Consider the following 12,360-nt stretch of genomic DNA (forward strand, 5'->3'; position numbering starts at 1 on the left):
TAAAAACAAGTCAATACTGCTTTGACTTTGGTCACAAAAAGGTTAGGAATGTATTACGTCTTTCAAACATTCCTTTTCTTTGGGGAATTCAACTTATGTATTACCAACTCTCAGGTTACATTATTTGAATGTAGTCCAACCAACAGTATTTAGAGGAGACATTCAGAATCTCGAGCACTTCGATCACTGAACAGGATAAAAGAATAGGGAGAAAGAAATAGTGTCACTGCAATTGTCTCAATTTACTGCCGGCCTGGTCTGGCCTGACCTGACCAGCATTGGTGCTGAAAATTTGGTTTTGAATGGAGGGCAACGCTTTGCAAATCAATTTTTATTTATGAGTTGTTGTTACTCCTTTTAAAGACTAATACATTCATTGTAATCCTTTTAGAATTTCTTTGTAACTCACTGTACCATGCATTTACAAGCTTCTGCACAAGACTGCATATTGGAGATTATTTAAGGAAGGTATAATGCCAATAAGCTACAGCTCATTTTAATACCACCATAGATTTTGTACATTCAAACTCAAGAGACCAGGAAAGAATTAAATTGCTTGTATATTATTACTAATCTTCTTTATGTAAACCTGAATGCATTAGGTGGATTATAAATAAACAAAACAAAAGAAACAAAATACATACACCACAAACTATCCAAACTCAGACACTTATAAACAAAACTTTAATTTGGAGAAGTTCCCAAAGCCAAAATATGCATATATCATATTATTAACACTTTATTTGAATAGCTAGGAGTTAGTTCATAATAAGATACTGTCCATTTTGTGGATTATGTGCATTGACAGTTGATACTTCCTGTGATCAAATGCTTCAGACACTAAAATAGTTAACCTTATGTAATCACAAAGCACCATTTACCATTTTATCATACTGCATTAACATTTAACATCTTAAGGTTTTTATATTTGTGGGTTTTAAACTGCCCTTTGCTCGGAGTAGAAGCTTCACCTTTGGAAGCCAAATCTTTTTTCGGCAATATGAAACAATTTGATGGTAACTTCATTGCAGATATCCCATTTGCTCCAGCTAAATAAAATAAAATGCTAACCTGTTCATATGAGATATGACTTTTCACACTAATGAAGTGCTCAGCCATTCCATAGAACAAATGATTGCGAAACACTGTTCTAAATTTCCTTTTCCTTTCCTTTCACAGCTTTTGTCAAAGCCTTTCAACTGTTTAAATGTTGATTTAATGTTGAGGCATTGACATTTAATATCTTTACGTCTGTATGACATCCAGTTCACTGACAACTTGAATTTATTTTTAAGCAATACCAGAATTTTTATTTTATGTGGCGATCAACGTTAGAAAATGAAATATCAGTGCTTAGTTCAGTCTTTTTGTGTTTATGCCTCCCTTGTTCATCAATTGAGTTGTCTTGTGCATCTCACAGACTCAGTAAAGCTCATATCTTTTTGTTGATGATTTGTATCTGTGCGGAACCACATAGCTCTAAATATTATTTTGTCACCAATTTCATACAGAACTTTGAATGATATATAAAAGTACGTATTATTTATGTATATATATTTGTACTGCCTTTGAGCACGTACCTGATGGATAGCGTTCAATGACTGGCCAGTTGTCCACCTGTAGAGTGGCATTGCCGCCGCTCCGTGTAAACCGTACTATATGGTACTTTCCATCATTTACAATACCACTTGATTCTTCAATGGTGATGTCATCTGTTCCAACATTAAAAATAACCCGAATCTTTCCTTGTTCCTGCAAAGAAATGAATAGAGATGATCACGCACACTGACCACATTGAGCAATACGCATTTTTCTATGGTTATGTGAAACAGTGGAATTTGTAATACCAGCTGTAACAAAACAAGTACAAAAAAGTCACAAAATCTGCTATCAATACAACAGCACTGGAAAAGCCAGTTAATGCGTCCACAAATACATGACATTGATCTTCAACCTGACACTGTAATGATTTAAAGTTAGAGAGCTAGTGCATATTACACCACTGCTATGAAGCAGCCACATGCTGCATCACATTGTTAAATGATTATTTACTTTTGCTAACCTCATCAAAAGAAAAACAGATAGGATCGGTATTTTTGCTCTTTCCAACCTTTGTCGGAGGTTACAATAGAATGATAGTCTTTCGTTGCCTGTCTTTTTGCAGCAATTTTATCCTCATTTTCCTACCCATAAGGGGTTTACACCGAGCAGGGTTCTGGTTCTGCAGGTGCCAGTTAGTCTCTATTACCTCGCCCAGCCGATTATTCTACATGTATATGACCAGTTAGAGTGTTGAGTTGGCAGGCTGTTCACCCACTGAACTGAGGCCTGTCCTCACATGACATCCACCCATGCACTTTCCAGCAGAGGTCAGTGGATCTAGTTTAGGTTGTTACCTTTTAGTGCACAATTGCCCATTTCTATTGAACCATCAAATTCCACTCTTTCATGTAGGAATGGCACTAGTGGATGAAAAGTAGAGGGAGCGGCCACAATACAATAATCAGTAATAACAATTCTAAAATCATTTTGTAATTAGTTTCAAATTTGTTGCTGCACCCCAAAGAAAAATTTCAAAGAACCACATCATACAAAATTGTACTGTTAGTAATTCAATCCCAATTATGGGGAGAAATAATGCTTCAGCTATACAAAACCCTGGTCAGACTACACCTAGAGTACTGGGAGCAGTTCTGGGCACCACACCTTAGGAAGGATATATTGGCCTTGGAGGGAGTGCAGCGTAGATTTACCAGAATGATACCCGGACTCCAGGGTTTAAGTTACGAGGAGAGATTACACAAATTAGGGTTGTATTTCCACGAATTTAGAAGGTTAAGGGGTGATCTGATCGAAGTTTTCAAGTTATTAAAGGAAACAGATAGGGTAGATAGAGAGAAAATATTTCCACTTGCTGGGGATTCTAGAACCAGGCAGCATAGTCTAAAAATTAGAGCCAGACCTCTCAAGTGTGAAGTTTGGAAATATTTCGACACACAAAGGGCTCAAATTCCCACCGTGATTTGCAGTTTTTTTTGGAGCAGGCTGCTTTTTTTGTCCTAATTTTAAAAAACACAATTTCCCCAAACAATTTGCATCAGCGTAACTCAGGTAGTTATGATTTTTTTTTGGTTAGTTTTTTTTTTCCAGTCAAAGCAGGTGTAACCTGCCACCCATGCCAATTCTGGCCATTTAGGAAAGTTTGGCCAGCTGAGAGTTACTCCAGTTCTGCTTAGGCCAGAGTATGTGACCTCGGCAGAAAAACCTTCTGGAGAGCTAAAGAAATTGGCACAGGTAAGTGCAGTAGAGAGAGATAGAGATAGAAATAGAGATAGAGAGAGAGAGAGAGAGAGACAGAGAGAGCTGCAATACATTTCAATGTGTTTTTAAATTGATGCAATGTGTTTTAATGTGTTGGGAGCTGGCTGTATGTTTCACTTTGCAGCCTCAGCTCGCAATGTGTCCCTGGTTACCATGGCAACCTGATCTTTTTGGCACAGATCAAGGCTCCACTCCCAAAACTAAAGTGCAAGTTAGGCTACGCCAAAATGAAGAAATCCAATGGGGAAACTTAAAACATTTTTTTTTGGCGTACTTGGGGCCCAAAAAAACGGGTGGAACTCTTCAAGTATGCCAAAAAAAAACTTTGTGAAAAATTTAGCCCAAATGGTGGTAGAAATTTGGAACTTTTTTCTGCAAATAGCAATTGATGCGAGGTCAATTGTCAATTTTAAATCTCAGATTGATAGATTTCTGTTACACAAAGGTATTGAGGGATATGAGCCAAAGGTGGGTATATGGTGTTAGGTCGCAGATCAGCCATGAACTCATTGAATGGCGGCACAGGCTCGAGGGGCTAAATGGCCTACTCCTGTGTCTATGTTCCTATGTTTCAACTGCAATAGAGGAATGCCTATACTTCAATAATGTTTTGCAGAAACATAGGCCTTGGTGTTAATCCCCACAATAGGCAGGAGAGGGCTGTGGGGGGGTAAAAATGTTAAAACAGGGAACGCGTCCCAATAGACTGTGTATGTGCCTGCTGCCATTTCTACAGCAGTAGCGAGCATGCCATGTGAGTATCCCGCCTTGGTGATGACACAACACAATAGTCATTAATAAAAGTTCTAAATTAATTGTGTAATTAGTTAAGTATTTGTTGTTGCACCCCAATGAAAAATTAAAAAAACCCACATGATACAAAATTATATTAGGTGAGGTGGAACATTTCATTAACATATTTAAATAAAGCTCCCACAGAGCAACTGGAGCCTGATTTAAAACGAACATTTGCCGGCCAGGTTTCTGAGGGCTCGGGAACCTCGGTAATGAAATGGAGACAGGAGCTGATGGATCAAGGGGAACCAGTGGATGTGCTGTATTTGGACTTCTAGAAGGCATTTGACAAAGTGCCATATAAAAGGTTACTGCACAAGATAAAAGTTCACGGGGTTGAGGGTAATATATTAGCATGGATAGAGGATTGGCTAACTAACATACAACAGAGAGTCGGGATAAATGGTTCATTCCCTGGTTGGCATCAGTAACTAGTGGGGTGCCGCAGGAATCAGTGCTGGGACCCCAATTATTTACAATCTATATTAACGACTTGGAAGAAGGGACTGAGTGTAACGTTGCCAAGTTTGTTGACGAAAGATGGGAGGAAAAGCAATGTCTGAGGACACAAAAAATCTGCAAAAGGACAACGACAGTGAGTGGGCAAAAATTTGGCAGATGGAGTATAATGTTGGAAAGTGTGAAGTCATACACTTTGGCAGAAAAAAAATCAAAGAGCAAGTTATTATTTAAATGGAAAAAATTGCAGAGTGCCACAGTACAGCGGGACCTGGGAGTACGTGTGCATTAAACACAAAAGGTTAGTATGCAGGTACAGCAAGTGATCAGGAAGGCCAAAGGAATCTTGGCCTTTATTGTAAAGGGGATGGAGTGTAAAAGCAGGGAAGTCTTGCTACAGTTATATGGGGTATTGGTGAGGCCACACCTGGAATACTGTGTGTAGTTTTGGTTTCCATATTTACGAAAGGGTATACTTGCTTTGGAGGCAATTCAGAGAAGGTTCACCAGGTTGATTCCAGAGATGAGGGGGTTGACTTATGAGGAAAGGTTGAGTAGGTTAGGCCTCTACTCACTGGAATTCAGAAGAATGAGAGGTGATCTTATCGAAACGTATAAGATTATGAGGGGGCTTGACAAGGTGGATGCAGAGAGGATGTTTCCACTGATAGGCGAGACTAGAACTAGAGGGCATAATCTTAGAATAAGGGTCCGCCCATTTAAAACTGAGATGAGGAGAAATTTCTTCTCTGAGGGTTGTAAATCTGTGGAATTCGCTACCTCAGAGAACTGTGGAAGCTGGGACATTGAATAAATTTAAGACAGAAATAGACAGTTTCTGAAACGATAAGGGAATAAGGGGTTATGGGGAGCGGGCAGAGAAGTGGTCCTGAGTCCATGATTGGATCAGCCATGATCGTATTAAATGGGGAGGAGTTAAATTAATATGGCAGGGGGATGGGAACCAATGCAGGGAGACAGAGGGAGACAAAAAAGAGGCAAAAGCAAAAGACAGAAAGGAGATGAGGAAAAGTGGAGGGCAGAGAAACCCAAGGCAAAGAACAAAAAGGGCCACTGTACAGCAAAATTCTAAAAGGACAAAGGGTGTTAAAAAAACAAGCCTGAAGACTTTGTGTCTTAATGCAAGGAGTATCTGCAATAAGGTGGATGAATTAACTGTGCAAATAGATGTTAACAAATATGATGTGATTGGGATTACGGAGACGTGGCTCCAGGATGATCAGGGCTGGGAACTCAACATCCAGGGGTATTCAACATTCAGGAAGGATAGAATAAAAGGAAAAGGAGATGGGGTAGCATTACTGGTTAAAGAGGAGATTAATGCAATAGTTAGGAAAGACATTAGCTTGGATGATGTGGAATCTATATGGGTAGAGCTGCAGAACACCAAAGGGCAAAAAACGTTAGTGGGAGTTGAGTACAGACCTCCAAACAGTAGTAGTGATGTTGGAGAGGGCATCAAACAGGAAATTAGGGGTGCATGCAATAAAGGTGCAGCAGTTATAATGGGTGACTTTAATATGCACATAGATTGGGCTAGCCAAACTGGAAGCAATACGGTGGAGGAGGATTTCCTGGAGTGCATAAGGGATGGTTTTCTAAACCAATATGTCGAGGAACCAACTAGGGGGGAGGCCATCTTAGACTGGGTGTTGTGTAAGGAGAGAGGATTAATTAGCAATCTCATTGTGCGAGGCCCCTTGGGGAAGAGTGACCATAATATGGTGGAATTCTGCATGAGGATGGAGAATGAAACAGTTAATTCAGAGACCATGGTCCAGAACTTAAAGAAGGGTAACTTTGAAGGTATGAGGCGTGAATTGGCTAGGATAGATTGGCGAATGATACTTAAGGGGTTGACTGTGGATGGGCAATGGCAGACATTTAGAGACCGCATGGATGAACTACAACAATTGTACATTCCTGTCTGGCGTAAAAATAAAAAAGGGAAGGTGGCTCAACCGTGGCTATCTAGGGAAATCAGGGATAGTATTAAAGCCAAGGAAGTGGCATACAAATTGGCCAGAAATAGCAGCGAACCCGGGGGCTGGGAGAAATTTTGAACTCAGCAGAGGAGGACAAAGGGTTTGATAAGGCAGGGAAAATGGAGTACGAGAAGAAGCTTGCAGGGAACATTAAGGCGGATTGCAAAAGTTTCTGTAGGTATGTAAAGAGAAAAAGATTAGTAAAGACAAACGTAGGTCCCCTGCAGTCAGAATCAGGGGAAGTCATAACGGGGAGCAAAGAAATGGCAGACCAATTGAACAAGTACTTTGGTTCGGTATTCACTAAGGAGGACACAAACAACCTTCCGGATATAAAAGGGGTCAGAGGGTCTAGTAAGGAGGAGGAACTGAGGGAAATCTTTATTAGTCGGGAAATTGTGTTGGGGAAATTGATGGGATTGAAGGCCGATAAATCCCCAGGGCCTGATGGACTGCATCCCAGAGTACTTAAGGAGGTGGCCTTGGAAATAGCGGATGCATTGACAGTCATTTTCCAACATTCCATTGACTCTGGATCAGTTCCTATCGAGTGGAGGGTAGCCAATGTAACCCCACTTTTTAAAAAAGGAGGGAGAGAGAAAACAGGGAATTATAGACTGGTCAGCCTGACCTCAGTAGTGGGTAAAATGATGGAATCAATTATTAAGGATGTCATAGCAGCGCATTTGGAAAATGGTGACATGATAGGTCCAAGTCAGCATGGATTTGTGAAAGGGAAATCATGCTTGACAAATCTTCTGGAATTTTTTGAGGATGTTTCCAGTAAAGTGGACAAAGGAGAACCAGTTGATGTGGTATATTTGGATTTTCAGAAGGCTTTCGACAAGGTCCCACACAAGAGATTAATGTGCAAAGTTAAAGCACATGGGATTGGGGGTAGTGTGCTGACGTGGATTGAGAACTGGTTGTCAGACAGGAAGCAAAGAGTAGGAGTAAATGGGTACTTTTCAGAATGGCAGGCAGTGACTAGTGGGGTACCGCAAGGTTCTGTGCTGGGGCCCCAGCTGTTTACATTGTACATTAATGATTTAGACGAGGGGATTAAATGTAGTATCTCCAAATTTGCAATTGACACTAAGTTGGGTGGCAGTGTGAGCTGCGAGGAGGATGCTATGAGGCTGCAGAGTGACTTGGATAGGTTAGGTGAGTGGGCAAATGCATGGCAGATGAAGTATAATGTGGATAAATGTGAGGTTATCCACTTTGGTGGTAAAAACAGAGAGACAGACTATTATCTGAATGGTGACAGATTCGGAAAAAGGGAGGTGCAACGAGACCTGGGTGTCATGGTACATCAGTCATTGAAGGTTGGTATGCAGGTACAGCAGGCGGTTAAGAAAGCAAATGGCATGTTGGCCTTCATAGCGAGGGGATTTGAGTACAGGGGCAGGGAGGTGTTGCTACAGTTGTACAGGGCCTTGGTGAGGCCACACCTGGAGTATTGTGTACAGTTTTGGTCTCCTAACTTGAGGAAGGACATTCTTGCTATTGAGGGAGTGCAGCGAAGATTCACCAGACTGATTCCCAGGATGGTGGGACTGACCTATCAAGAAAGACTGGATCAACTGGGCTTGTATTCACTGGAGTTCAGAAGAATGAGAGGGGACCTCATAGAGACGTTTAAAATTCTGACAGGTTTAGACAGGTTAGATGCAGGAAGAATGTTCCCAATGTTGGGGAAGTCCAGAACCAGGGGTCACAGTCTGAGGATAAGGGGTAAGCCATTTAGGACCGAGATGAGGAGAAACTTCTTCACCCAGAGAGTGGTGAACCTGTGGAATTCTCTACCACAGAAAGTAGTTGAGGCCAATTCACTAAATATATTCAAAAGGGAGTTAGATGATGTCCTTACTACTCGGGGGATCAAGGGGTATGGCGAGAAAGCAGGAAGGGGGTACTGAAGTTTCATGTTCAGCCATGAACTCATTGAATGGCGGTGCAGGCTCGAGGGGCCATATGGCCTACTCCTGTTCCTATTTCTTATGTTCTTATATCAAAAAGGTAAGTGCCTTTTACAGCACTCCTTGTGGGCCTGGCGGAGCAGGAGTGCTCCCGCTGGCCCACCAAGGAAGCCTTAGGCCTCTCCCCTGCCGTGAATGGCGACCTCGTCCCCCAACCCCCCGCACCCCACCAAACTCCGATCTCTTGATCCCTCCCTCCTGATTGCCGAGAAGTATCCCCAAGGATCCCTTGCTGTGGCCTCGTGCCGCTGGTTTTCCCACCCGACAGCTAGCCACCCTGTCAATTTGCCTGGTTGCCAAGCAGGAAACAGATGAAAAAATTAAAAGTAAGTCCTGTTGCTGAATATGTCAAGACCTGCACATCCCCGGCCTTACCAGGTCTTCCCCACGCTACCGCTCTGTAAATATCAGGGCCACAGTGCCTCTGTTTATTGTCATGATTTACCAATTAAATGGTTTATCATGTCACATATTCTGCACCGAATCTGAAGGGCGGCAGGCTGCCAGTGACATAGTATTTGTGTCCTGGTGCTCCATGCCGTATAAATGCAGATTGCTATCCACTTTCATGGGCAAGTGCCTGTTTTTGGCTGTGCCATCCAGGGAAAACACTGAGCCATTGCTGCGCTTTTCACCAAATGAAGTTAAAGTGGCTTACAAATGATAAGTGGTGGACAAATTAACTTCGAAGCCTGAGGACAGTGTACTGCCCCACAACTTTTGCCATGACATCATGAAAACTATGGGAGGGCAGGAAAAGCAAATGAAGTGAGAAAAAACTCAATTACAATGGGGAAAACGGTTACATCATAAAATGGCTTTGGAAAGTCTCAATCCAAATCCCAGTGGGTTAGGCCACAGCTCAAAACTATCCTCTCCTAGTACTGATTAGAATCAAATTGTCAATCTCAAAGGCTCTGACATTGCCCTGTGTGATACAAGCATTCAGACATTTTATGGGATCATCTGAAATTTCTCTTTCTGCTAGTTTAGTGATGGAATTAAATGGTTTCAAATAAATGAACAGACACTTACAATACTACAGTGCAGGAAGTAATTTCAAATGAGCATGTTCAGCATTTAACCACTAAAATCCCACAGCATAATTTCAGAGCCTGAGACAGCACACGTGTTAGGTGTGGGAAGTGGAAAATACTGGTGCTTCTCGGAGGTTGGGGTTGAGACACATTGGGCCCAAGTTTCCCCAGGAGTTACTCTGGTTTTTTTGGAGCAACTAGATTTTTTGAGTAACTTAAAAATCGCAATTCTCCCCATTTAAGTTGCTCCAATGTAAGTGAGTTAGTTACATTTTTTTTTTAGTTCAGTTTTTTTTTTCAAAAGGGGGCGTTACCAGCCATTTATGCCTGTTTTGGCCATTTAAGCAAGTTTAGCCAGCTAAAACAAACTCCAAACTAAGTTAGGCCAGAATAAGTGGCCACTTTTGTATGTTCTGAAAAACGCTGCGGTGAATTAAGATATCAGCGCAGGTCGCCTCCAAATGACAGTGTTATTATAGGAATGCTAGTTTTTTTTTAAATCCCAAGCAGCGAGACTGGACAGGGTGTAGGTTCTATCAGCCTGATTAAACTGAGTGTATTTTTCATAAAGATAGCTAGATATTAAAGTACTGGAAAATCTTTGAAGATTCTTTTCTCCCCTGCCCCTCCCGCCGGATCAAAACACTTCCCCTCCCCCCGTCTGATTAAAACTCTTCCCCCACCAACCTGTCTCTTTTAGCCCTCAGCGCAGGAAGACAGTAGCCGGCCTGTGCAGCAGGCCACTCGGCCCGGGATAGCGGTGGCGAGTGTCGGCCCCTCCCACACAGCCTGCATCAGACTCTCTCAGATCCTGGGGGTTAGGAGCTACTGCGCATGCGCACACACTCTAGCGCGCATGTGCAGAGGTCCCGGCACTGTTTTCAGTCCCAGAACGGGGCTCCGCTCCCGAATCCAGTTGCCACGCTACGCCACCATGGAGGAGAGGCTGGGGAGCGGCCAAATTCGGCCCGAAGATTTTTGGCGCCCTTGAAGTTCTACAAAAGCGGCGCACCTCTGGTGAGTGCGCCAGAAATCTGTACTGGCCAAATTTGAGCCCAATGGGCAGAGTAGCGAAAACTGCCAGCTACATCATGGGTGTGCTTCATTATCTGAGGAAAAGAGTGTTTGAAGACCAGGCCCTCAAATCTACCACCAAGCTCATGGTCTACAGGGCTGTAGTAAGACCCACTCTCCTGTATGGATCTGAGGCATGGATGATGTATAGAAGGCACCTTAAGTCGCTGGAAATATATCACCAACGATGTCTCCGCAAGGTCCTGCAAATCCCCTGGGAGGACAGGCGGACCAACATCAATGTCCTCGACCAGGCTAACATCCCAAGTATTGAAGCACTGACCACACTCGATCAGCTTCGTTGGGCAGGCCACATAGTTCGCATGCCAGATACGAGACTCCCGAAGCAAATGCTTTATGCGGAGCTCCTTCGTGGTAAATGAGCCAAAGGAGGACAGCGGAAACGTTATAAGGGCACCCTCAAAGCCTCCCTGGTAAAGTGCGACATCACCACTGACACCTGGGAGACCCTGGCTGAAGACCGCCCGAGATGGAGAAAGTGCATCCGGGAGGGCATTGAGCTCTTCGAGTTTCAACACAAAGAGTGTGAAGAGGCCAAGCGCAGGCAGCAGAAGGAGTGCGCAGCAAACCGGCCCCACCGACCCCTTCCCTCGACGAATGTCTGTCCCACCTGCAACAGGGTCTGTGGCTCTCGTATCGGACTGTTCAGCCATCAAAGAACTCACTTAGGGAGTGGAAGCAAGTCTTCCTCAATTCCGAGGGACTGCCTATGTTGACACATCCCTCAGCTTGTGAGAACAGAATAAGAACATAAGAAATCATTCTTATGTTCTTATTATGTTCTCACAGACTGAGGGATGTCAGCATGATGCAAACCAAATGTACAAAATGCTGATAATTAATGAAAAATAAGCATTCCACTGGCACTTGTCTGTCAATTACATTGTCACCCAGGTAGCTGGCTTGCACACACAAGGCAGAGCCACTAACTGAATAGCTGATTGTAAGTCTGAAAGCGAAACTGCCTGGCACAGCTACTGATAGAATGGGAAATGTATTAGTACATAATAGGCTCTTTCTGAATCTTCAAGAGCATAGAGATAATACTGAGTGTATCTCCCAAACCAAATTGCTGCAGAGTTAGCAATTGTGCTGATGAATCCACTTCCAGGGGAAGTTTGGTACGATTTTAAAAATATACGTGACCCAGAGTTATAAAAGTAATTCCCAAGCTTATTCATTATATTTTTGGCAGATTTACATTTTTTTGTGAAATGGCCTTGTCAAAAAATTAAAGGTTAAAAGAAATTGTAGCCCCCTCCCGTTCAACACAATGACATCTTTGTTAGCTGAAAGGAGGGGTATTCACTGTGGCAAAGTTTCATCCATTCCACAATATAAACGTGGGTCAATTATTTATGGGCCATATGCTCGTCAGAATGGGTCATGTCCAAATCTCCCGAGGCACCCTGTATATCCGCCCAAATCAAGAGGAAGCAAATTAACAACAAACGCATTTCCCAAAGTTAACGAAATGGGCAATGACCCACCATGGAGGATCAGAGCCCTGAAATTCTGTGTTGGTTTTCCTGGTTTCCTGTCATGACCAGTAAGAAGCCAATGGAACAGAAAATTCTCTGCTGATTCCGCTAAACTTCTGGTGAAGTTCTAACAATAGATCGGACAATCCTGCAGAATTTCAGGGCCAAGCACCTCAATTCGGCA

General features: G+C 42.8%; 1 protein-coding gene across 2 annotated transcripts in view; it reads right to left on the minus strand.

The window, feature by feature from the left end:
* Nucleotides 1-12,360, minus strand: part of LOC139273124 (neurexin-1-like) — a 2,375,046-nt gene that overhangs the window by 282,901 nt on the left and 2,079,785 nt on the right. For both annotated transcript variants that reach the window (XM_070889537.1, XM_070889538.1), the window contains one exon: nt 1,581-1,752. In XM_070889537.1, coding sequence (XP_070745638.1) covers nt 1,581-1,752 — 172 coding nt within the window. The remainder of the gene's footprint in view (nt 1-1,580; nt 1,753-12,360) is intronic.

The sequence above is a fragment of the Pristiophorus japonicus genome, chromosome 9 (genome assembly GCF_044704955.1).
Source record: "Pristiophorus japonicus isolate sPriJap1 chromosome 9, sPriJap1.hap1, whole genome shotgun sequence".
In the NCBI taxonomy this organism is placed as follows: domain Eukaryota; kingdom Metazoa; phylum Chordata; class Chondrichthyes; family Pristiophoridae; genus Pristiophorus; species Pristiophorus japonicus.